This window comes from Pleurodeles waltl, chromosome 7 (assembly GCF_031143425.1).
Source record: "Pleurodeles waltl isolate 20211129_DDA chromosome 7, aPleWal1.hap1.20221129, whole genome shotgun sequence".
NCBI lineage: Eukaryota > Metazoa > Chordata > Amphibia > Caudata > Salamandridae > Pleurodeles > Pleurodeles waltl.
Genome location: NC_090446.1, coordinates 553577534 through 553605091, shown reverse-complemented (window position 1 = coordinate 553605091; position 27558 = coordinate 553577534). Strand labels below are relative to the sequence as shown.

Sequence of the window (27558 nt, the reverse complement as noted above, 5' to 3'; positions counted from 1 at the left end):
AAGTCTTGTATCTGTAAATATTCGAAAAAATCCCTTTGCTCAAGACCAAACTGTTCTTGAAGGCTCTTAAACGCCTTAACCCCAAGATGATCAAAAAAATTCTCCTAGCCTACCTATGCCTAAGGAAGCCCATTTTACTGCATGATTATCCTTAAATATTTCAGGGAGAGACGGGTTGTTATTTAATATATTCTAATAATTGAATCTTCCCAGCCCATTCTTCTTCCGCCATGGTCGCCAACATCTATAGGCTGCCTCCAGTACCTTATATTGTACCTTCTTGTAATACCCAGGTTCATGAAAGGTTAACAAGCATCCATTCGCTATTGATCCTACCAGCAGCTCATAGATGTTTGGACAATATTCTGCCTCAGTCCTATCCATCTTCCCCCCCAATAATGGGCGCATATACTGAAAAACTGCTGCAAGTTGAGATAGATTCATATTTGGGAGGGACCACCCCCCCCCCTTTTCCCGAGATAAAGACATAAATTTACCCACCCTTCTGCACTTACCATATGCCCATATAAATTTCATAACTAATCAATCCATCTCCTCAAACCAAGAATTTATGAAACTCAATGGTATAGCGCAGAAAATATACAGCAATTTAGGAAAGAGCATCATTTTGACCATATTACACCTTCCCATTATAGTCATATGCAAATTATTCCATCTATTCATATCATATTTAGCTTTTGCCAATCTCAGGTCCAAATTCAAATTGACAATTTCTCCTACTTTTGGGGTAATGTCGCTGCCCATGTATACTGCATGGTCAACCCTCCGATTATCCTGGGTGCTCGCATGTCGATTATTCAGCAGTTGCGTTTGTGCTCTATTGAACAGATAGCCAGAAAACATCCCAAATTTGCCCGTCACCTCTTCAATTTCTTTCAATGCTAGATCTGGGTTAGAGGTTACAATGGCTATATCATCCGCATATACTAAAACTTTTGTATCCCAGCCAAACCTATATACTGGTAGTATCATATTATTCCCTTCTAACTGTCTGAGCAGGGGGATCTATATAGATAGCAAACAACAGTGAGGAGCATGGACACCCCTGTCTAGTACCCCGCCCCACTTGAATGCACTCAGATTGCCCTCCCCTTAGCTGTATTCTCACCCCAGTGACCTATATATAGCTTTTATTGCTAGGATACATTTCTTCCTGAAGCCATAAGTTTCCATAACCTGCCACAGATATTTCCAGTTTACCCGATCAAATGCTTTCTCTGCATCTAACAACGCGACTGCCATAGGTTCTTCTGCAACTTCTGTAGCATCGAAGAGCGTGATGACCCTCCGAATATGTTCAGTAGTGTCTCTGCCCGGGACAAACCCATGTTGCCTGGGTGTTACCAATTTCTTAATCACCAGAGATAATCAGGCGGCAAGAATTTTTGACTAGATTTTAGCATCACTATTCATCAATGTGATTTGCCGGTATGAAACCGGATTCTGTGAAGCCTTCCCTTTCTTCAAAAAGACTACTATATTGGCCATATCCCAGGATGGCGGGGTTTTGCTACTATTTTGCACCTGAGTAAATAGTTGCATCATCAGGGGGAACAGTAGTGTTTTAAAACTTTTATAAAACTCTAGGGGAATAGCATCAGGACCGTAGGCTTTCCCAGTGGCGAGGTCGCTCAGTGCCCTGTCTAATTCAGAACTGTCAATATGTCTTTCCAAATACAAATAATCTTCGTCAGACAGTTTACTACTCCTAATAGAGCTGAGAAACTCCAGCATCTCTGCCTCTGTAAATGTAGATGTAGTGTTGTATAGGTCCATGTAATACCTCTGAAACACTTCCCTAATCCCATCCGGATCTACTACTATTTGTCCTTGCTGATCCCTGATCTCTCTGATGACCCCAGCTGCTATTTTATGGCATGCTCTTACAGCCAACAAGTGCCCGGACCTCTCTCCAAACTTGTACCTTTCAGTGCATTGCACCAAATATTTTTCTGCTATTCTTTTTGCTGTAGCCTCGTTTATTGCTGCTTTTGCTATAGCGATCTGCTCCTGAATATTATTTATATCCTCCCCCCTTTCTATGGCTATAATCAACTGCCTCTCTGCAGCTCTAAGCTTCATATGTGCGTCCTTCATTTTGGTTTGAGTATTTTTTTGTTTCCTAAGGCTAAAGTTTAAGCTTTCCCCCCGCACTCCTGCTTTTAAGGTGTCCCAGACCATTTCTAGCGGGCCGACCCCTGATTAATCTCCAAAAATTCAGCTATCCAGCCTCTCATATGGACACAATATTCAGGGTCCTTAAGAAGCCCTCTTTCAAAAGTCCACCTCCTGACCTTGTGCTCGAGACCATCTAGATCCAAGTCCAATACTAATGGGTTATGATCTGACATAAACCGTGGATATAATTCCAAACTAGCATGCGCTAACAGCTCAGGAGATGTCAAAAAGAAATTAAGCCGAGACAGTTTTGCATGAGGAGCCGAAAAGTAAGTATATCCGGGATCTGGCTCACATAGCTTTACCCAGGCATCCACCAGTCCTAACTCCTTCTGGAGTCCCACCATTGCATTATATACTCAAGGCTTACGCCCCTGACATCTCTTAGCTGTGGGTGCTAATAGATCCTGCAATCCATCCCAAGAGCCATTAAAATTAAAGTCCCTGCAGAGGATATACAGGGGTGGGGCCATCATGCTAGCTCTACTACCATAAAATCCATTACAACAGGGTCATCTGTCACTACCCAATATATAGAGCATAAAGTAAAGCATCCTTTTCCATAATGACATTCTGCAATCTCCCATCTTCCTTTCCTATCTGCCCTCTGTCTAGCGAATTTCAGTCTATTACTTTGATCCCATATTGCCACCCCTTTAGTTTTAACATCTTGTTCTGCGCAGACTACCATTCTCATACCCAGTGAGCCTAGAGTTTCCCTATTCTTGTACCACACATGAGTCTCCTGTAGACAACAAATATCAGCCCTTAGAATTTTTAAATCTTCTGCAACTTTTCTCCTTTTTCGGGCATCATTTAATCCGCAAATGTTAATTGATGCTATTCGGAGCCTAGTCATTGTCTCTTCTTTTTTTTCCCTACAATTGGTTCTCTATCTGATTGACTAATATCTCGGGTATTCTTCCACTCTCTTTCTGCTCCCTTAATCTTGTAAATATTGCAGATCTCTTTATCCCTTCCTTTCCCGTTTATTTTTCCAATCCACCTTTCTGTGCCCCTCTTCCATCCTCCCCCCTCGACCAATCCCACCCACCCCACCCTCTCCCAACATAGTCTGGTCGAGACCTCCCTTTCCCAACAAGCCACCCCCACTCTGTTGAGCAATCAGACCACCAGTGGCCTGAATGTTGGTGCTGTGTAAATGTGTGCCTTCCCCCCACCCCCGAACTGCCATACTAATTTCACATGTCCTCCGCCAAAAGTGAATTACCAAAAGATTCCCCCCTCACTTCTTAACATCCTTAAGCCCCATTAAATACTCTTTGGCCTGAACCTCTGACGTGAACATTCTTCCTTTCCCATTCACCACTGTTTTTAAGCGAGCAGGGGCCAACAGGGAAGCCTCGCCTCCCATATCCTGAAAGGGCTTAATCAACTGTCGAAGCCGCCATCTTCGCTCCACGGTTGTGTGACAGAAATCTGGCAGAGTGAAGAATGTTACCCCGTCAGCACTACTTGGGGCATTTGGACGCGCTTTTTCAAATATAGCCTGCCGCAGTAAGTAATTTCCAAAAAAGACTAAGATGGCTCTAGGGTATTTGGGTTCTACTGAATGCCCTCCCTCTCATCGGGTTACCCAGAACCTATGTACATGCTGAACCTCAGTTTCGCAGTCCCAGTTGCCCAACTCCGGAAAGGCCCCCGTAAGAGCTTGATCATATAAGACCGAATATCGTTCCTTTCCAACCCTTCGTTAATACCCAAGAAGCGTAGGTTATTTCTTCTCTGCCGATCCTCTAAGTCTTCTAGCTTCCACATTATATCAGTCAGTTGTCCATCTTGTGTTACACATTGTTCTCTTAATGCCTCGACACTCGCCTTGACTACCGCTGTCCTTTCCTCTATTGTATTTAGCTTGGCTTCAATCTCAGCACATGACTTAGCAACTTTGCGAACTGCTCCTTGCAAACGTTTTGTGGCAACCCTTGCACTGCGGTTTTCTATCCTGGTCTCTGTTTGGAATTCCTTGATTGAATTATATATTGACTGCAGCATCCCTGTCTCAACAATACTAGTGCATGCGCTGCTTGCTGGATCACCTATATTCCTTTCCATGTTGTTGTTCGCCTTCTTTTGACCGTTTACAATAGATATATCTGTTAGTCTAATACCTGAATAAATCCATTTAAGTGTCTTACTGCCGCTAAATGTAGAGAGTTCGGTACCCTTGTTGGTGCAAGAGCGTAATTTTGTACACTTGCGGTGTCGCCGCTGCTGCCGTACTGTAGGCTCATTGCTTGATGATATGTTTCCTGTGCCGGATGTGATTAAATTGAGCTCACTGCTGGTGAAATCAGATTCCTCTGTTAAAGAATAAAATTTATCACCGCCGTCCTTGGCCCAGTCCAAGGATTTTAAGCTCTTTTCAATTTCCTTATCTCCTACCGTTAGCTTTGACGATCCGTGTTGTAAGACTTCCGAACTTAATGCAGCGACTGTATCACCCATGTCACCAAGCGCCTCTCTCCCAGCTGGGATTTTAGACTGCTGTGCTTGATGTCCGTTTCTGCTGACAGGGAATCCGCCCTCCTCCTTTTTTTTTGTAGCCACACTATTGACCAAGACACTTAATAGGCCATCGTCGCCTTGTGAGCCTATTACAAGAGATTTGTTGATTTAATTAAGAGCCCCCCTCTCCCTCTCATTGCTGTTTCCTGGAGACATTGCTTCTATTACAAGTTGACTGTTTGCTAGAGATGGCGCTATATGTTCAGCAAAACGTTCTTGTGTTCCCACAGCAAGAAAGGATGTAATTGTAAGCTGGACTTTATCCTTCCCCCTAGTATCCATAGGGGGGATAATAATGTCATCATTCTTTGCATCCCTGCTAGCCCCAGTAGTGCTTTTCAAAGTTAATTTTGCCGTTGTCGTGACAGGGCGCCTGATTGCTCCGGTTGGGTCTCCTTTATCCTTCCCTGCACGTGTTGTCTTACTTCCCTCTTTGCCTCCCGATTTCTGGGTAGTTTTTGGTGCCATGTTTGTTTTCAGGATGTTAGGAAGTACTTTCACCAACCTGGTTAGTCCATTTGCTGCCAATATCACGTTCTGTAGCACCCTTTTTAAAACACACCTCACAATCTGATGAGGCGAGTAAGGATGACCAGCTACACCCAGCTGAGTGGCAAGTGACATTTAGACTCCTCTCCATCAAAGTTCTTGTTTGGTATAAACATTGATATGCTCTGGGTAAAAAGCAGAAAACTCGCCTTCATCTACTTAAAAGGACAAACCAATAGAGTTGTAGTAGTAGTTATAACAAGGGGAAATACAATGTCCAATTATAACCCACTTAGTGAGAACTTAATGAGCATTTTTATCATATGTTCTTAAAATAGATAATGTCAGGTTAGTTTTAGTTCAGCATCTTAGAGTATTCTTCGAAGAGAAAAAGAAAAAAAATATTGTTCACTGGGGGCCAGGCAACCTTTGTAGATCCCCTTCTTTTCCTTTTTTTCTTTTTTTCCTTTTTCCTTTATTTGGGCCCTACGAGACCGGCGTGCCCCCCTCTTCTTACTTGCTTTCCGTGGAATGGCTGAAGAGACCATCATTATCCATAGCGCTGCCCCTCTAATCCCTCTGATTACAGAGGGAGAGGGGGTGCTCGCTTGATCTTCTTACACGGCAGCGGTGGCCCCTGCCGCTTCCATCAGCTGCTTCGTCTCGCTCCAGGGGCCTCCGAGAGCCCGTCCAATCTTCAGAGCTCCGTGGCGTCTGATTTTTTGGCAAAGTCGCGGCTAAAGGGTTTCGCTGCTCCCTCCTGTTGAGGTGCGCCCACCACAGATCAGGGGGCCCGGGGAGCTCAGCCCTGGGGGAGTGGTTTTCCCCTCAGCCGCTCCGCGCTCCTATGCTCTGCATTCTGTCGGCGTCTAAACGGCATCCATCTTGCTCAGCTTTTTTTTCTTCCAACATCTCTGTGCCTTAAGCACCTCCATCCTGTAATTTGTTTGTGATTGTTTAATCAGATCTCTAGCACCCCCCAAGATCCCTCAGTAGCCTGTTCTTTGCTTCTCTACAAGATCTATTGTACCACCTATCATTTTGCTTATCACTCATTTTGCCTGAGAATTCTTGAACAAATATCTCTTTCAGGTAGTCATATACATTTGAGTGCTCAACCAGTATCCTTCCCTCATCCTGCCTGATCTGGAGCATGAGTTCTATATGGTTTGCCAATTTTCTATATATGGTTGCAGTGGCACATGGGGGAAGAGTTGACCATTTCACACTCAACATTCAGTCTGTTGTTTGTCGTAGTAAGATGCTGATCGAAATCTCTTGAACAGGGTCTCATTTATAGCTCGCAATCTCCTGGTAGTGAGTATCAGTGAGTCATGGTCGCTTTCCTGATGCTCCCCTTCCACCGTGTCCTCCATATGACCCCATAGGCATATATCTAATAGAAAGTAGTCAATGTGACTCCTACATATCCCTCGTCTAAATGTTGGACAGGGATTTACTTCTGAGCGAAAGCACCCATTGCATGCTTGAAGGCTATGGGCAAGCGTAATATTAACAATCTGAAGTGCAGCCCTAGTCTGTCTATGTCCTTTACTCTATGATAATTGCGGGATGCCCCATAAGCTGTCCTCTTCTCAATAGAGTTCCAGTGCCAATGAATAGGGCTCAAATGTAGCATTAAAGCCCCCAGCAATCAAAATATAATGAGTACTACTTCTACTGGCTAACATATTGTCCAAAACTTTTAAGACTTCAGATTCACAGCTTCTTCCAGCGCTCCTTCTGTAGATGTTTACCAGTATTAGCTGTTGCTCTTTCTGAATGGACAGAACTAAGCCCTGGAGTTCAGCACAGCCCATGTCCAATCCTCTCACTTGGCAATTAAGGGAGCAACTAATCCAAATTATAGTAGACACCCTGTTTGCCATGACTAACTAGCTCTTGAATGCTGGTCTGTAATTGGGCTCCATATATACTTGTTATTATATTACATTTGAAATGTATTGTAATATATACATTTTAAAAAACAACATTTGCGTCTGTTGTTTTACAATATTAGTAAAAGCAATATGTTTTTCAATATTTTTGTATTTTCTATTGTAAGTATAGGGAAACAATATTTTTGTGCACAATATTTTTGACACAATATTTTTGTATCACAATATTTAGGTTTTCAATACTTTGTCAGTGAACCATAAACATGGTGTTATGCATGGAGGAGTAGGTATGCTTGAGGATTTGGGTCCATTCCTCACCATGGAAGGGCCTACCTATAAGGTCTTCCCATCGAAGGGTCAGCAAGTCATCTGTCCTCATGGTCAGCCCTGATTTATATAGCCACAAGAACAAATGTCTGCCTCCACCAAACAGATCATGTGTAGGGAGTTCTGGATAAAGTGTCCCATACAAATAGCTCACAGCTCAGGCCATTGCCCCTTATTTTTAGAACTGAATTCCATACATGATGTCCTCAGTCACTTGGGGCCTCATTTAGAGCTTGGTAGTTGAACTACCAGATTGCAATGTTGGCAGTCCCAAAAAGACAGCCATGTTGATGGTCCTTCAGACTGCCCTATGATGAGTCATACAGGCAGGACCGCTGACTGCCAACCAAAAAAGGCAGACCCCTGGTGGCGCGGAGGCCTGGAAATAGGTGGCACCAAGACCAGCCACTGACCATGTTACAAGCACAAAGTCACCATGGCGGACAACCTAGGCTGTCAGACAATGGATGTCCAAACCATGGCGGTTCGCAGTCACCAAAGTCATACACAACAGTACATTGGATAGATTTGAAAACAACACAGCTGAGACACATTGCCGCACTGGACACACCTGCAAAAGACACTACAAAACACGGCCTTTCATACACCAAAATCCTCTGCATTTTCACAGCAAGACCCAGCAAGAAAGTGAATTTTCTAATCCACACACCATAAATTAGGCATACCTTTTTTTTTAAATCCCATACAATACCCTGCACACATCACTCCATTCACACTATTGTACTACCCCTGTTTAGTAAGTTGCTTTCACCTGTTTTTGTACTTTTTTTGTTTGTTTCTCCACCATTTCACGTTTAATAAATCCCAGTTTTTTCCAAACATGAGCTGAAAGTCATAATGGATGAAATCATAAGAGGGAAGCCACAATTGTTTGGAGCACAAGTCCAGCACACTCCTCTCAGTAGGAAAATATGTGGGACAGGATCGTCGACAGAGTGAGTGCTGTAGGCACCACCCTGCGCACAAGAGAGGACATCAGGAAGAGGTGGAATGACCTAAGGGCAAGGTCCATTCCTAGGTCTCCAAGCACCAGCTCCAGGCCAAGAAGACTCGTGGTGGCCCTCCTAGTGCCCCATTATATCTATTTCCATGGGAGGAGAAGGTCTTGGCCATCTTGCATCATGAGGGCTTGACAGGAATACCTGGGGGAGTGGAGTCCGGTAAGTCACAGCACTAAAAATGTCACCAAAATGCCATGTCATGCATGCCTTTTGCTACTTTTACTGTTACTTCACTCACCAGATCTGTGTTCACTTGTCCAAAGATCCCTGTTTGTGAACTCCCAATTGAAGTGTACTCACCTGGTAGGAGAACATTTGTATTGGGTGTGTAGTACAGGGACTGACATTAATGCAACCCCCAGGAGGCACTGTTTTGATAACACCAAACACCAACAGTGTCCTCTTCTCCAAATACTCCTGTTTGTGTTATGAACTCTCAGTTGAAGTGTTCTCACCTGGGAAGATACCATGAGCCAACTGTTGGGAAGTAGAGGGGGTGACATGTCTGTAAAGTCCAATAGCCCCTCTTTCTCCAAAACCAAAAATCAGCCCAGTGTACACTTGCCCATATACCCCTGTTTGTCATCTCTCTAATGCCCTTCATTGACCTTGGATAATAACAATTGTCAAATGTTGGTAAGTAGAGGGAGTGACCTGACTGGAAAGCCTAATAGCCACTGTCACACTAAGTACAAACATAAGCCCAGTATTTCCTTCTCCAAATACCCTTGTTTGTCAACTCCCAAAAGAAGTGTACTCCCCTGGGAGGACAACACATGGATGGTGTGTGTAGTAAAGGGCCTGACATGAATGCAACTCCTAGGAGGATCTCATGATGTTACCTCAACCACCAACACAGTGTCCTCCTTGCCAAATATCCTTGTTTGGTAACTCCCAAATGAAGTTTACTCACCTGGGGTGATGAGATATGTATAGTGTGTGTAGTAGAGGGAGTAACATGACTGCAAATCCCAGGAGGTACTGTTTCCATAACCCCAGACACCAGCATAGTGTTCCCTTTTCCAAATACCCTTGCTTCTCAACTCATAAATTTAGTTTACTCACCTGGGGGGATGGGATATCTATAGCAGGCGTGGTAGAGGGAGTGACATGACTGCAAATCTCAGGAGGCACTGTTTCCATAACCCCAAACACCAGCATAGTGTTCCCTTGTCCATATACTCCTGTTTCTCAACTCACAAATTAAGTTTACACACCTAGGGGTAATAACATTGGTAAAGTGAGTGAAATAGATAGAATAACCTGACTGCACATCACAGGAGGCACTGTTTCTCTGACTCCAAACACCAGAGCACTGTATATTCAAACAAAAAGCTCAGTTTAGCAAATCACAATGTAAGTTTACTCAGATGTGAAGATACCATTTGTAAAGTGTGTGTGGTTGTCAGGACCCAACAACTCAGCCTAATTTGTCAACAGGGGTGTAGTTTTAATCATGTGCATGTAGCACCACTGGGTTTCTTGTAACATCATTGTACTGTCTGCATTTCAGGATAGATATTACCAATGTTTGATATGTACTTGATGTTACCAATGCTTGTTCCACTATATAGTTGTTTTCACCATTGCTTGTTGAACACATGTGACTGTGTTAAGTCTTCGTGCTTCTAAATGTGTCAGGCTCACTTGTTTATTGGTTGCCAGGCAACCACCTCACCCCCCAAGGTCTCCAGGGAGCAGCTGCCTCCTGTTTTCAAAGACATGAGTCATGCTGGCTATAAATACTCTTGCTGTGCACATGACTCTGCTTGATTTTCTTCTTGTCTGGCAAGGAAAGCCCTCTGTGTAGGAAAGTACCCTCTTTTTGTCATGGTTACCCCCATTTTTTGCCTGATGTCAGTGTGTTTGACTGTGTTCACTGGGATCCTGCTAACCAGGACACTAGTGATTATGCTCTCTGTCCTCTAAATGTTTTCACTGCATACTGGTAACCAAGTATTTCACCCACAATTGGCATACTGGTGCCCCCTTATAAGTCTCTAGTATATGGTACCTAGGTATCCAGAGCGCTGGGGTTCCAGGGGATCCCTATGGGCAGCAGCATTTATTTTGTAACCCATAGGGAACCCATGCAAAGGCTTCTGCAGGACTGCCATTGCAGCCTGCATGAAAAGGTGCATGCACCCTTTTCACTGCCATTTACACTGCAACAGGTCACTTATAAGTCACCCCTAGAGCAGGCCCTTCAGCCCTGATGGCAGGATGCAGAGTACCTGTGTGTGACCTCCAGGACCATTTTCCCAGACTTCGTGAGTGTGGGGATGTCATTTTATGCTTGAACTGGACATGGCTCACTACCTATGTCCAACTACATAATACCAACTCTGAACATAGGCATGTTTGGTATCAAACATGTTGGAATCATACCCCCAATGCTTTTGCAAGTATTAGTTGTATGATTCCATGCACTCTGGGGGCTCCTTAGAGGACCCCAATATTGCCATTACAGCCTTCTGAGGTTTTCCAGGCAGCCCCAGTTGCTGCCATCTCTCAGACAGGTTTTTGCTCTCCTGTCACTTGAGCAGCTCAAGCCCAGGAAGGCAGAACAGAGGATTTCCTTTGGGAGGGGAGTGTTACACCCTGTACTTTTCGAAATAAGTGTTACAGGCTTGGAAAGGGTAGCCTTCCCAAGCCACTGGAAATGCTTTGAAGGGCACATTTGGCACCCTCCTTCCATAATCCAGTCTACACTGGTTCAGGGACTCCCAGTCCTTCCTCTGGTGCGAAATTGGACAAAGGAAAGAGAAATGACGACTCCCATGTCCATCACCACCCCAGAGGTGGTGCTCAGAGCTCCTCCAGAGGGTCCCTGGGTTTTGCCATCTTGGATTCTAAGTTGGTAGGGAACTCTGGAAGCATCTGAGTGGCCAGTGCCAGCAGGTGAAGTCAGGGGTCACCCCTGATAGGTGCTTACCTGTTTAGCTGACCAATCCCCCTTACTGGGCCATTTAGGGTCTCTCTCTTGGTGGTTCTTCAGATTCGGATTGCAAGACTCCAGCAGGAATCCTCTGCATCCTTTACTTCACCTTCTTAACGAAGAAACTGCATCAATACCCTCCAGGAACTCTACAAGCTGCAACGAAGAAGCAAAGACGACTTCTGCAACATTGTAGCTTCAGCTCCTGCCAGCAACTGTTTCCAGGTCATGCATCCTCCGAGGACAGTCTGTCTTCAGCCTGCACCAGAAGAACAAAGCAATCTCCTTGGAGTGAAGGAGTTACTCCCATGCTTCAGCAGGCACCCCTCTGCAGCAGCAACTTGTGGTGTGGGTCCGCTCTCCTTATGAAGTGCTCGGATCCAGCATCACGGGTGGTGGACTGAAGTAGTCCCAACGGCCTTGATATCCTACTGTCCAACTTTGGTGTAGGTAAGACCTTGCCTCCCCACGCAAGACATTACCCCCATGCACTGCGTGTTTTGCAGCTGCAAAGGCTTGTTGGCACCCTTCCACAAAGTTCTTTGTGCACTGTGCAGCTCCGTCTCCTAGCACTCTATCTTGAGATGCACAGCTTCCTGCGTGGTTCCCCGGCGGCATGGGATCTTTTGTTGTAGTGCTGCATCGGCCTCCTTTTACACCTTCTTTGTCCCCATGCTGAGGGACTCCTGTGCATGCTCCCTGGTCTTCTGGGGGCTCTCTGGGTTGCTGAGAGCCCCCTCTGACCCACCATCCTGGGTAGAGTCCACCAGCTCCCTCCTGGTCCCAGGCAGTGCCATTTTCTGCTATCCGGGAGCTTTGCATGTGCCAAGGCTTGTTGGTGGAATCCAGCTACGCAAACCAGACTGCAATCATCCATCCGGAGCCGGACATCATCTGCACCAAGCAGGAACCTGTATCTGTCTTTTTGGGTGCAGTGCTGATTGTTGTTCTTCACCGATGCTTGCACCTTTATCTGGGTTAGCAGGGGCTCCCGTTCTCCCTGGAATCTTCAGTGCTTCTTGGACTTGGTCCCCTTCTTCCACAGGTCTGCACGTCCAGGAATCCATTGATGGTGTCTGGCAGTCTCTTCTGGTTCTTGCAATATCTTCCTTCTCGTGTACTTGTGTGTTCTAGGAAAGTTACTGTGATTTACTCCTGCTTTCCTGGACTCTGGGGTGGGTTGTATTACTTACCTTTGGTGTTTTCTAATACTCCCAGTGTCCCTCTACACACTACACTTGCCTAGGTGAGAAACCAACATTTGCATTCCACTTTCTTAGTATATGGTTTGTGTCCCCCCTAGGCCCTTTTCCAACTATTGTGATTTTCACTATTTGCTAACTATTTTCTAACTGTTTTTACAGCTCTTTCTACATGCTAGTGTATATAATTGTGTATTACGTACCTCCTAAGGGAGTATAGTCTCTATGGTATCTTTGGCATTTGTGTCACCAAAATAAAGTACCTTTATTTTTGTAACACTGAGTATTTTCTTTCATGTGTGTGAGTGCTGTGTGGCTAGAGTGGTATTGCATGACCTTTGCATGTCTCCTAGTTAGCCCTTGGCTGCTAATCCACACTACCCCTAGAGAGCCAGGCTTCTAGACACTCTCCGCATTTCACTAATACGGGATAACTGGACCTGGTATAGGGTGTAAGTACCTTAGGTACCCCCTACAAACCAGGCCAGCCTCCTACACTTTGCACTGTGGAATTCCCTCCAGGCCTCACCTGCTGCCCCCTTGACTAGGCTGGCAGCAAAGAGCCTCAGCAGAGATCTTCTGGAAAGAACACACTTCTGTCAGCTAAGTGGAGCATTCTGTTTGGAATCTGTTTGTGTAGAACTTTATTATGTTCACTTTGTTTTTCGATGAAAGCTGAAAACTGGGACTGATTGCACTCTAGCCTTCTTGAGACTTTGAAAGGGCTCTTCTAAGGACACAGACATGATTCATGAGTGGGGCCTTGATGAGGGTTGAATAACAGATTTAGCGTGGGAGCCTTCACAACTTTCGTTTTGTGACTGAGAACTGTGACAGAAATTCACTATCCTCCACATGTTTATTTTTGTAATAATAGTGATTATGCAATTCAGTGCTAGGATTACTTTATGTGTGAGTTTACTTGCTTTTGGTACTGCAATTGATTTTATGTTAACAGTGATTAAACAATTCAGTGTTAGGAATACTCTATATGTGAGTTTTCTTGCTTTTGGAATTGCAACTCGTTTTATGTTGTAGTTTTACCATAGAAAACCTAATGTGAAAGTGCAGATTCATGAAAGAGACTTCAGAACTTCCTAATTTGTTTGGAGACATTCAGATTTCATTACCTTTTGTATATATTAATCCGTGAGAAGAGAGAGAGGGCCAAGTTGCTGGTATTACCAGATGAACCTGCTTTGATAACCAAATTAGACAAATTTAATGAGATCAGTGCATGCATTTTTTAATGTCGTTTAGTGAGACTAGTGCATGCTTTTTTGAATGTTTTGAAACAGTCTCTTAATAGCACATAGCTTCACCAATTTCGTAATTCATCACAGAAAGGCACCGTCCAGGGGCTCCACTGACAGTCCTCCATAACCCAATGAATTGCACCAGGCTGGATCTGGTGAAAAGGAGTACAGTGTTTCTTTCTCTCTTTTTCCAAAACCCCTTCCCTTTTGGGGCATCTGCCGGGGTCCCTGGGCCAATCAGCAGCACAGAGAGGTGCCTCAGGAGGTCAGGAGAACAGTCATTGCCTCTGCAGACAGCCTGGTTTTCAGGTGAGTGGCCACACCCCAACAATAGTAGAGGGATTGACCTGACTGCTAAGGCCAGGAAGCTCTGTATCTCTCACTCCAGGTACATGACCAGGGTCCATGTGCCCGAATAGCTATGCCTGCGAAATACCAAGTCAAGTTCACGCCCCTGGGAGGATACAATAGGGAAAATGGTGGGAAGTAGAGGCAGTGACCAGAATGCAAATTCCAAGTGGCCCTGTTTACCTAACTAACAACAAAACTATTTCACTTGCCCAAATCCTTCTAGCAGGGAACTCATAAATTAATTTGACATACCTAGGAGGATGAAAATTGTATAGTGTGTGCAGTAGATACAGTGACTTGACTGTAAATTCCAGGAGGCAATGTTGTCCCATTTCAAAACACCACACCACTAGGTTTGATCAAATACCCTTGCCTGCTAAGTTTGATTTGAGGTTTACTCTTCTGGGAGTGACCAGGATACAGATCATGCCCAACTCAAAGATGTGTCTGGCTACCTAGCTCCATCTTGACCTGCTAACCTAAGATGTAACAATTGAGGACAGGAAGGACACCTTACGCAGTATGCATAACAATGATCCCAAAGGCCTAAAGATGCACCACCAGAATGGTATTAGCAGCAGACACATTAACACTGCAGTAACCACATGATGACTCCCGTCACTTATACAGCAAACGTCTGGGTCTGCATGCATCACATTTGACTAGGCCTCAAAACAGGCCAGAAACCTAGCTTGCCTAGCCACTGTTTAGCCTGGAATGGTGACAGGATCACATTCTTAGGCCACCCCCCCCCCCCAAGGCACAATGTATTTTTCATCTCAGCAGCTGTTTCAGGCTAGTAGATCTGGCATGTTCCACAAATCTCAATAAAAGTAATACCATGTGTACCTATCTGTTGGACCTGGCCCTTTTTGCAGGGCCATCCCCAAACTTGTTGCCTCTTTCCTCCTATTTTTTCTGACTATTTTTTGTTGGCTTTATGACTCTGGGCACTTTTTCCACTGCTAACCAGTGCTAAAGGGCATACGCTCTCTGTGTAAATTGTATTGTTCATTGGTTTATCCATGATTGGCATATTTGATTTACTAGTAAGTCCCTAGTAAAGTGCACTAGAGGTGCCCAGGTCCTGTAAATCAAAAGCTACTAGTGAGCCTGCAGCACTGGTTGTGCCCCCCACATTAGTAGCCCTGAAAACATGTCCCAAACCTGCCACTGCGGTGTCGTGTGTACAGTTTTAAACTGCCAATTCGACTTGGCAAGTGTAGCCACTTGCCAGGCCCAAACCTTCCCTTTTTATACATGTAAGGCACCCCTAAGGTAGGCCCTGGGTAGCCCCATGGGCAGAGTGCAGTGTATATTAAAGGTGGGACATGTACTGATGTGTTTTATATGTCCTAACAGTGAAACACTGCCAAATTTGTTTTTCACTGTTGCAAGGCCCATCTCTCCCATATGTTAACATGGGGGCTGCCTTTAAATAATCTTAAAGTGTAGTTTATTTTTGAGAGCAGATTGAAATCTGGAGTTTAGTGTCTCTGAACTCACAATTTAAAAATACATCTTTTAGTGAAGGTGGTTTTTAGATTGTTAGTTTGAAAATACCACTTTTAGAAAGTGGGCATTTTATTGCTTAAACCATTCTGTGACTCTGCCTGTTTGTGGATTCTTTGTCTGGGGTCAGACTGACAGTTGGGCTATTTGAGAATCTCCTCTAGACAGTGACACAAAGGCAGCTGGGGTGTAGCCTGCATATCCTGATGAGCCATCTGGACTAGAGTGAAGGGAGGAGTGGTCACTTACACATGAATGAGCTGTGCCTGCCCTTACACAATGCAGTCTCCAACCACCTGGTGTGTGTCTGGGGCCTGGCCTGGGCGAGGCAGGAACCTGTAAACAATAGAGAATCCCCTTTGAAGTTTGCCTGCTTCAAAGGCAGAAAGGGGTATAAGCATTGGACCAAAAATCCCAGACTTTAGATTTCTCCAAGATCATTTTTAGAACCAAGAGGAACCACTGCCCAGGAGAAGAGCTGAAGACCTGAGGAGGAGTGCTGCCCCTGCCTATGACTGTGCTTTGTTGGGCTATCCTGCAGCTGCTGCTTCTGCCTGTGAAAGGGGACAAAGACTGGACTTTGTTGTGCATTCCTGCTTGAGAAGAATCTTCAAGAGCTTGGACAGAGCTTGCCTCCTGTTTTGAAGTCTCAGAACCATCAAAGACTTCCTCTGCCAGGATCTGGACTCTCTGCTGAGACTCCTGCTCTGCCAAGTGGTGCTCTATCCAGTCCCTGGGACCTTGAAAGGTGAATTTGGCAGAACAAGAGCTGAAATCCACGCACACAACGACGTGCGGGGAAATTTTTGATGCACCATCTGCAACGTGGCTGATAAATGACACAACACCCACTTTGCGGCTAAAATCAACGCTCCTCCCACATCGCATCTGGCAGATCGATGCAACGTCCGCTTGCTGCTGCTAATGACACAAACCCCACGCAGCACTGTTTTCTAACATTGTGTGACCGGATTTCTCATGCATTGTCCCTGGGCGTCAAAGTCATTGTGAATCGATGCAGATTTGAAGTGCCCTGTCCGGAAATCGATGCATCGCTCTCTTGCGAAGGGAGAAGAACTACGCATTGCCTACCTGACCGGAGAAGAAACGAAACACGGCCTCACTTGCGAGTAAGGAATCAACACATCGCTAACTTCTCTAATGCTCACTCACCCGTGCAGCTTTATTTTTTACGCAAACCAGGTACTTTGTGTAAAATCAACATTTCCATTCTTTTGAAAATTCTTATCTCGACTTATGTATATTCGATTTTTGGCATGTATGAAAATACATGATTTCTAACATTAGTCAGTGTGTCTACAGCAACATACATTAGGCATGTCAATGATGGCACAAGACAAGACAAATTTGAATGGATACTCATGGCAACCAGTACACATCACAGCTGTATATAACATTGGGGTCACATGTGGCCAGCATGGTATTACACACACATGTCGTCACAACATGTATATGGACCAAGCTCAGAGATGTGGCCTGAAATGTGACTCGGTATTCCTACCTCCAAAATGACTATCCGCTGTGGTACACTGTGCCCCACCTTTAAATGCCATCAGTGTCCTGCAACATACTACAATGGTGTCTGAGTAGTAGGACCTACATGACAAGACAGCATAAGCATGTTTATGAGGTCAAAAATACCTTAGGTGTGACGCAGTTTCTACAGCCCAACACAGCATTTCATATCATCAAAATGGCTTCTGCCTGACCTACTCCACTGTACATTAGGAACTGCTTGCGACCATCAGCAGAAATCATCATGGTAGTAGGTGGTTGCAACCATGGTTGACACAGCCATAAGCTAAAGTTGCCAGTGACGGTCGCAGGCCAATAGATGTGTCCCCTGGCAGTGATGACTGCATATGTGGCAGACTGATTCACTGGACTCCTGACACTGCTGCCAGCAGGGCCTCCACAACCTGAGCTGCTGTGTGCTACCTCTGGGAGGAATCATGACATGTCCAGCAGGTAATAGTGTCTCTGCTTTCTCTCCAGAGGAGCTGGAGAGGCTAGTGACTGAGGCCCTACCGTGTATGGACACCTCTGTGGCTCACCAGAGAAACAGGTAAGTACCTCAAGTGCAACGTTTCCTCTGTACTTCACTACCTTTTCTCTCTTCACAGGCTAGAATGTGGCCATGTGTCCCTGTTTGACTACTCATGTGTCTGTTGAGGCAGTCTGTGCCATCAGTGGGATGGACAATGTGCAGGTATTATTGGCCGGTACCATATGTTAAGTTCAGTCACATTGTGTTTCTGTGAGGTTTTTGGGGTCCTAGATCCTCCTTGTGTTGGATGGACATAACAAGTTGAGGAGACATTACTGCCATCCACTGACATCTCTTTCCTCGTGATTTCTGTAAATGTTAGACAATATGTATGTGTGTGACAGCATGAGATGTGATGCATGTTGGATGAGGCAATTGAAAATCATGCGAGCAATGTGTATAGTGCCAGAGATCTTTTAATCCACATCTGCCCTTGCTAAACTTTTGTTTAGAAGGCATATCATGACTTACTGGGCCCTTCAGGTTGCCACACATACCACATGCCAAATTGCTGTTGGCTACATGAGATACTGTTGTGCATAGAAGTGATGGGAACTGAGTGTCATGTAGGTTCTGTATGCTCAGCCTGTAGAGACCAGGGCATGGCACAGGTATCTCCCAGTATGGGACTTAATCCAGGCTGTGGGAGAGTCACTGTTCCTATACAACTGTGGCACTGGGCCCACTCCCAGCTTCCCAGCAGATCCTATCATATGGCCAATATGAGGCTATGGTGACCAAACCTGCCCAGAATGCCTCATAACTTTGACTAGATTAAGAAGGGGTACAGAGGAAATTCATTAATCTAGTCCATAAGTGCACTTAGCATCATTGTCAGAGGTTGTTTTACACTTGTGACAGGCCCCTTACTCCCACAGCTCTGTTGTCACATTCCCACAGATCATAGTTGTCCTGTTTATGCTTATTGAACAAATGATAGTCCAATAGTGCAGATAGTATGTTGATCCCTGGGACGCCAGGATATGGGAGTCCGTAGCTTGGTAACATAGCAGAAACTGTAAAATGCATGCCTTTGTTAGTTGGAAGCCTTCTCTCTAGGATGGACATATATGTCCAAAAGAGTGTTCTGTGGTATAGGCATTTGCTATTCCACATATCAACACATGGACAAGGAATCCACTTTCTGTACCTGTCATGCCAGCCCCTTCATTGTTACTCATGTGTAATATTGTAGTTTGTACTCTAGCAGTTGTCTGTGGGGACTGGATGCAGTGAGTCATTCTCACATAGTGTGAAAGTGTTGTTCCATTCATGCGTAAGGGGTTTACCCTTCAGAAGTTACAAGGGTGTGTAGTGTTTCATAGTGACCTAGATCACATTACAGGTTGCTAGAGCATGGGCTACCTAATGGCAGTAAGCTTACTTATTCTTTGTAGGCCATGAGCATTGTGGTGGGCTTTAGTATGCAGATGGAAATATATATGTTTGTAGTCATGTCCCTGTACTTATTGGCTTGTGTGTGTCACACTTAGGGAGTGTTGACAAATAGTAAAGTTCTAGCTTGATGTTACTGGCATGTATGTGACTCAACCATTTGTGAGGGAACATGTAATCATGATCTTTTGAATTGTACTTTTACATTCATGCAGGTTGAAGTCTATCAAAAGAAGACACCATGGGAGCCATCACCCAGAAGGTGGGGACCCTGGAGGTCCACAGCCAGTGGAACGCTCACTACAGGAAAAGGTGGGAGGACCTGAGATACTGGGCCTGGAAGATCGCTGAGGTCTAGCTGGGGATGGCCTTCCAACGTGTGCGGGGTGCTCATCGGACCATGCCCCCCCTTATGGCCCGCATTCTGGCGGTGGCCTATCCAGAGCTTGATGGGTATTTGAGGGCAGCACAGCAACCACAAAGGATGAGTACAGGTCATATTCCTGCCTGTCAAATTGCCAAGTGAATGTGTTAGATTCTGGCGGCTCCCCCTAACAATTAGGGATGAGCCATGTGTAACATAGTAGATGAGTGATTGTTTGTGTAGACATTTCGTGTTACATACTGATGTGCCTTGCCTATTGGTCCAGAGACCTAGGACACAACTGTGTACAATCCATAAACCACTTGCTCTCCAGGGACGACATATGGTTGTGTACAGTGATCAATCAAGTACTGTTTGTTGTTGTAGTGTGTGTAAATTCTTTGCAACAGACCATTTCTCAATGTTAAAGGTCAAAGGTAAGTAAGTGATGGATCACTGTCCTCAGCCATGTGTCTGGATAAATGTATATATTGGAATCTGTCACCCAGAGGCTAGTTGTCTTCAGTGTATGTTGGGTGATGGTTCCTCACTGTGTCGTAGTTTGGACTCTTGCTCTGAGCAAGACTGCTGGTCTCAGGATGACAGTACTTTCGTTTGTAGGTGACTAAGTTTCTTCCTACAACTAGTTGTAACTGTTGTCCAAACCTTACCGGCTTACTAGCAGGACCTCACCAGAAACACAATAGTAAAAGGTGATTTGTAGCAGTCGCTTACGCATGGACTCAAAGTAAGATCTCTCAGGGTTATCGTGGTTAAACGGAAATTACGCTTTTCTCACAGATTTATTATGTCTCATACAAACAAAGGTAATAACACAGATGCAGTGAAGTTATAATAGTTTTTATTCAACATAAGTGCAATTTGTGATAAGTTGCATGAACTGCAATGATTAGGATAATGAATATACCAAGCAACAGTATTGTGAAGAAGAGAGTCATTGTTATAAAGACTCCCACCATTGTGCAATATATGAAAGAAATATATGTATATGTATAAGATGGAATAAGCCCTAATACCCTAAGGAGAATAGGTCTAACCTCCTACCTAAAAAGGAGAGCTGGGTTCGTTAAACCTAATCTGCCAAAGCCGTGTCCATGAGAGGAGCCCCCAACCCTCGTTACCTTGGAATGAGGTCTCTATCTCAGACTCCGCAGGGACACGAAGACTGGGTCAGCGTCAAGATGACTGCAGCATCGGTATCAGCGATGGTAGCGATGCCCTCTGGTCGGAATCCCTCTGATTATCTGTCTAAAAGTGTGTTGTATTTATACAGATCTACAAGGTCCCCTGACATAAGTGTTATTCATAACAATAGATAACAGGCATGCTTGGGACGGCAATTAATATCAACAATCCCTCGAAAGTATAGAGAGGGAAAATCCCTAAGTGTGAATGCCTACTGTATGTTTATCTTTCGTGCTTGATCTTGAGGCCTTGGCGCAGTGACACTGATAATAGAACCCATAACAAGTGGCCTAACTATAAACAAGGCTGCCATCTTAACGGAAATAAATAATTAAATGGACTAAGACAGAGCAAGCTAAGTAGGTTAAAAGTCACTGGGTGACGGGGGCACAAATTTACAAGCCTACGGCTAAGCTAACTCCTGTTATCCCGTTAAAACAAACTAGGATTCACTACACCCTCCCCATTGTCGTAACAGGTATGACGAAGGTAAAGAAACCCAACCGCTAAAAAAGCTGCTACTGAACTAAAAGCCCCCCAAAAAAAAAAACGAAAAAATGCTGTGTGTTAAAATTCGTATAAAAAACATACAGAGATGTTAATATCAACCATAACAAGTATAGCAAACTTTTAGTATAATTGCTAGTTTTTTGAACCAGGAAGTGGCAAGCAAATTCATCAAATTATGTGCTTTATGCAGGATCTTGAAGAATGTCATTGAAGTCACCATTCAAGGATCTCAAAAACGAGTCAACATCGTCTGAAGTGAAATCGAGAGCTGGACGGACAAACGGATCCACAGAGCAGAAGTGAGCCACATTCATCGGTGTATCGACACTCGCTGCAGCGTCCTCATCCATGTTAGATCTTATAACAGAAGGCTCATAGGTGGCCTCGCGGAGCAACCTCAGTCTCAAGGGGCATGACTGCGTATGAACCCTCATCGGGGACATCAGCAGTTCGTGATCCACAGGAGATGTTGGTGCAACAGCAAGACAGACCATAGGCAGATGTTCAAAGAGACACCATATGCAGAGGAACACCGGTTGTACACACCAGAGTAGAGGCCGGAATGACAATGACCAGTCAAACTCCAGTTCCACCAGCAAAGGTGTACCGAAGATCTGAACCATGCGTTCACGGCACAGCGGGGTTGACGGGAGCAGCTCCATTGCTCTGTGTCGCTGGAAAAAAACAACCACCGCGAATCAATAAAAATAGCAGTAGCAGTCCGCCAATTAAAGCCAAAATAATTGGAAAGCCACGAAACACAATGGAAAAGAGAGAATGGATGGCTGATGGGATGACTCCGAAGAAGGTCTGGAAGATGGACACGAAACCAGACCCGACAGCCTTAAAGAAATGAACAATCCCAGTTGTGCTTGAAGCATTGAACATTCTGGATACCAACTCTCCAAAGTGTTTGGGGAAATCGGTATTTAAAAGGGATTGTATCTCGGCTGATGATCTCGCAATCTGGAGAGCATACGTCTCTTTTGCGGATGTCAAGGCGACCTGTTTTTGAAACAATAGTGCCTTTAGTCTACTCAACTTGTCATAGTTCAGATTAATAGTATCAATGTGGGCCCACATTTCAGATACTTGTATCTCTCGTGTGGGGGGAAACGAAATATGGCCACAACACGTAACGACCTTCGTGACTGAGATTGCGTAGGCAATTCCAGGTCGCAAGCCGCAACAGCTGTCATCGCTCAGTAGAACATAACTCCCATTGGAAAGTACATGAAACACTGAACAAATCAAGGGGACGGGAGTACCCTTCAAAAAACAGGCCAAATTCGCGACTCCCGCATTGCAAAGACCGTGAAGAGACACCTGTTTGCATATCATGGAATGACGAACAGTAGTCTCACATTCACTTCCGCTAAGAAAGACCTCCTGTTCACCGTTCGGACATCGATACTCAAAGGGCAACTCCCACTCTTCCTTAAGCTATCGCCTAGCCGTTCATATCGTCCCACTGCAAGATGTTTCAGGCAGATCGTGAAACGAAAGGTCAAAAATGGTAAATTAATTATGCTGTGTAAGAGCCAAATAGTTGAAGGACCCCCTGCTACCGTGAAGGGCAACTTGTCTAATTTCTCTACTTGAAGCAAGGTGAAACGAGCCTCCCTTTTAGCCATTGTCTCTTGTTCCCTGGAAAAATTAAAAGCAGCGAATAGTTCACTCCCATTAATGTATTTCCATGGAATGTGGCCACTTCTCAGTGTCTGCAATGCCCAACCCAGCTGCATGATAGAGCGTAGCTGTGTTTGCCCATGATATAACCGGGACAAATCAGTCTGAGTGATATCAATAGCAGATGACACTATATTCGACAGTGAATAAATCCTGTTGGATAACGTGTTCATGCCATTGTCGACAACAGCCAATGTTTTTTCAAAATTCTCCTTATCAAGTTGCCTTAAACGTGCAGCAGCCTCAATTTGAGAAAGCTTCCAAATCTCATTATACAAATCATATAAAAACCGTTTCGAACGTTGTTTCCTAGGACCTAATAGGAAATCTTGTAAATCTATACTGTCAGAAAGAGTGTCCAGGTGTTGTTTAACCGCTGTTAAAGTGTTGGTCTGCACCCATTGCTGGCACAGCTTACCCACACTGTATGTTGTAATTATACCAGTATGTTGACCTGATAGAAAGCGAGGGTCTGGCCTATGAATGGAAAAAAACCCCGAAGAGTTCAAAAAACGCCTTTGACACTCATCAGTGTCGGTGGGCCATACCAATCATCCCCCGGGACGGGAAAGTGAAGAATTATAAGCACCAGCCTTAACCAATGCATCTAGCCTGTCCTCTGAAACATTAACCCCTTTGCTGCTGGGCCTTTTCCCCCCCAGTGCTGAGCCCTTTTTTGGCTATTTGGGGTAGTTTGCGCTTAGGGCTTCATAACTTTTTGTCCACATAAGCTAACTACGCCAAATTTGCGTCCTTTTCTTCCGACATCCTAGGGATTCTAATGGTACCCAGAGTTTGTGGTTTCCCCTGGAGGAGACCAAGAAAATAGCCAAAATACAGTGAAAATTTTGTTTTTTCCACAAAAAAAAAGGGAAAAAAGGGCTGCCGAAGAAGGCTTGTGGTTTTTTCCCTGAAAATGCCATCAACAAAGGGTTTCTTGTGCTGAAATCACTATCTTCCCACCTTTCAGGAATGGGCAGACTTGAATCAGAAAACCACATTTTTCAACACAAATTTGGCATTTTACTGGGACATACCCCATTTTTACTATATTTGGTGCTTTCAGCCTCCTTCCAGTTAGTGACAGGAATGGGTATGAAACCAATGCTGGATTCCGGAATGCTAAACATTTCTGAAAACTAGACAAAATTCTGAATTCAGCAAGGGGTCATTTGTGTAGATCCTACAAGGTTTTCCTACAGAAAATAACAGCTGAAATAAAAAAATATTGAAATTGAGCTGAAAACAACAGCCATTTTTCTTTATGTTTTACTCTGTAACTTTTTCCTGCGATGTCAAATTTCTGAAAGCAATATACTGTTTTGTCTGCTGGACTCTTCTGGTTGCGGGGATATAAAGGGCTTGTAGGTTCATCAAGAACCCTAGGTATCCAGAGCCAATAAATGAGCTGCACCCTGCAGTTGGTTTTCATTCTATACTGGGTATGCAGCAATTCATTTGCTGAAATATGAAGAGTGAAAAAGAGGTATCAAGAAAACCTTTGCATTTCCAAAATGTGATCAAGATAAGGTTTTGAGGAGCAGTGGTTATTTGCACATTGCTGAATTCCGAGGTGCCCATACTAGCATGTGAATTGCAGGGCATTTCTCAAATAGACGTCTTTTTTACACACTCTCTTATATTTGGAAGGAAAACATGTAGAGAAAGATAAGGGGCAATAACACTTGTTTTGCTATTCTATGTTCCCCCAAGTCTCCCGATAAAAATGATACCTCTCTTGTGTGGGTAGGCCTAGTGCCCGCGACAGGAAATGCCCCAAAACACAACATGGACACATCCTATTTTTTTTATAGAAAACTCAGCTGTTTTTTCCAAAGTGCCTACCTGTAGATTTTGGCCTATAGCTCAGCCAGCACATGCGGAAACCTACCAAACCTGTGCATTTTTGAAAACTAGAGACCTAGGGGAATCCAAGATGGGGTGACTCGTGGGGCTCTGACCAGGTTATGTTACCCAGAATCCTTTGCAAACCTCAAAAAGTGGCTAAAAAAACAAGTTTTCCTCACATTTCTGTGGCAGAAAGTTCTGGAATCTGAGAGGAGCCACAAATTTCCTTCCACCCAGCGTTCCCCCAAGTCTCCCGATAAAAATGATACCTCACTTGTGTGGGTAGGCCTAGCGCCTGCGACAGGAAACGTCCCAAAGCGCAACGTGGACACATACAAATTTTTGGAAGAAAACAGAGGTGTTTATTGCGAAGTGCCTACCTGTAGATTTTGGCCTCTAGCTCAGCCGGCACCTAGGGAAACCTACCAAACCTGTGCATTTCTGAAAATTAGAGACCTAGGGGAATCCAAGGAGGGGTGACTTGCGGGGCTCGGACCAGGTTCTGTTACCCAGAATCTTTTGCAAACCTCAAAATTTGGCTAAAAAAACACATGTTCCTCACATTTCTGTGGCAGAAAGTTCTGGAATCTGAGGGGAGCCACACATTTCCTTACACCCAGCATTCCCCCAAGTCTCCCGATAAGAATGATACCTCACTTGTGTGGGTAGGCCTAGCGCCTGCGACAGGAAACGCCCCAAAGCGCAACGTGGACACATACACATTTTTGGAAGAAAACAGAGGTGTTTTTTGCGAAGTGCCTACCTGTAGATTTTGGCCTCTAGCTCAGCCAGCACCTAAGGAAACCTACCAAACCTGTGCATTTCTGAAAACTAGAGACCTAGGGGAATCCAAGGAGGGGTGACTTGCGAGGCTCAGACCAGGTTCTGTTACCCAGAATCCTTTGCAAACCTCAAAATTTGGCTAAAAAAACACATGTTCCTCACATTTCTGTGGCAGAAAGTTCGGGAATCTGAGAGGAGCCACAAATTTCCTTCCACCCAGCGTTCCCCCAAGTCTCCCGATAAAAATGATACCTCACTTGTGTGGGTAGGCCTAGCGCCTGAGACAGGAAACGCCCCAAAGCGCAACGTGGACACATCCAAAATTTTGGAAGAAAACAGAGGTGTTTTTTGCGAAGTGCCTACCTGTAGATTTTGGCCTCTAGCTCAGCCGGCACCTAGGGAAACCTACCAAACCTGTGCATTTCTGAAAACTAGAGACCTAGGGGAATCCAAGGAGGGGTGACTTGCGGGGCTCGGACCAGGTTCTGTTACCCAGAATCCTTTGCAAACCTCAAAAAGTGGCTACAAAAACAAGTTTTGCTCACATTTCGGTGACAGAAAGTTCTGGAATCTGAGAGGAGCCACAAATTTCCTTCCACCCAGCGTTCCCCCAAGTCTCCCGATAAAAATGATACGTCACTTGTGTGGGTTGGCCTAGCGCCCGCGACAGGAAATGCCCCAAAACACAACGTGGACACATCACATTTTTTCATAGAAAACAGTGCCTACCTGTGGATTTTGGCCTTTTGCTCAGCCGGCACCTGGGGAAACCTAGCAAACCAGCAACTTTTTGAAAACTAGAAACCCAGGGGAATCCAAGATGAGGTGACTTGTGGGGCTCGGACCAGGTTCTGTTACCCAGAATCCTTTGCAAACCTCAAAATGTGGCTAAAATAACACGTTTCCCTCACATTTCGGTGACAGAAAGTTCTGGAATCTGAGAGGAGCCACAAATTTCCTTCCACCCAGCATTCCCCCAAGTCTCCCGATAAATATGATACCTCACTTGTGTGGTTAGGCCTGGTGCCTGCGACAGGAATAGATCACACAACGGTCAATGTTGGTCCTTACGTGAGGCAGCTGTTGACCCTGGGGTGATCCATTCCTGACACAGGCACTAGGTGTAGGCACTCAAGTGGGGTAGTGTTTTTATCAGGACAGGTGAGGAGTCACTGGGTGGTAGGAATGTTGTGGATCCCAGCATATTCCTGCAGTTTGTGTGACAGAAATGCGAGAAAAATTTAGTTTTTTTTTTAACATTTCAGCTTTGCAGGGTATTCTGGGTAAGAAAACTTTGGGGAATCCACACAAGTCACACCTCTGTGGACTCCCCCGAATGTCTAGTTTCCAGAAATGTTTGGGTTTAGTGTGTTTCTCTATATGGCCGCCGAATCCAGGACCAAAAACACAGGTGCCTGCCTTACAAAACCAGTTTGTTTTGCCATAGATAATTTTGATGTCTCCACAATATGATTTGGGTGGTGGAATTTGGGGCTGAGCTAAATTGGGGAGCTCCCAAGAGAGCACTCTCTCTCTGCTTGCCGCCGCATTCACCTGCTCTCTGGGTTGGCCTAACCCACAATTACCCAGTTGCACGAACAGCTTGCGAAGGGACAGCAGGACTGTCCTCATCACCTCCCTCATAATGTACTGGAAGAGGAGTTATCGAATGGGACTCCTCTGACTGAAAAATCACTCCCAGAGTCTGCGCCATTGTCCTATCCCTCAGATGCTGTCTCAGTATCTGATGTCTCAGTCTCTGATCCTATGTCAGAGCGGTCCCCTATAACCCGAGTGCAGGCAGCAGTCATCCATCAAGATGCCATCTCTGCTATTGGCTAAACTGTTGCTCTAAAACACTAGCCTACGTAGACAGTCACAAAATCGATGGTGTGTGAGATACGTGCAAAAATAGAGGCCACCTTACCTGCGCTTCTTCCCTCAATCAGCACGTACTTTCAAGACACTCAAA

General features: G+C 44.9%; 1 protein-coding gene across 1 annotated transcript in view; it reads left to right on the top strand.

Moving 5' to 3' along the window:
• Positions 1-27558, top strand: part of LOC138246927 (vomeronasal type-2 receptor 26-like) — a 194105-nt gene that overhangs the window by 7550 nt on the left and 158997 nt on the right. Inside the window, exon 3 of the mRNA XM_069201675.1 lies at positions 25766-25783. Within this exon, the coding sequence (XP_069057776.1) occupies positions 25766-25783 (18 nt within the window). The remainder of the gene's footprint in view (positions 1-25765; positions 25784-27558) is intronic.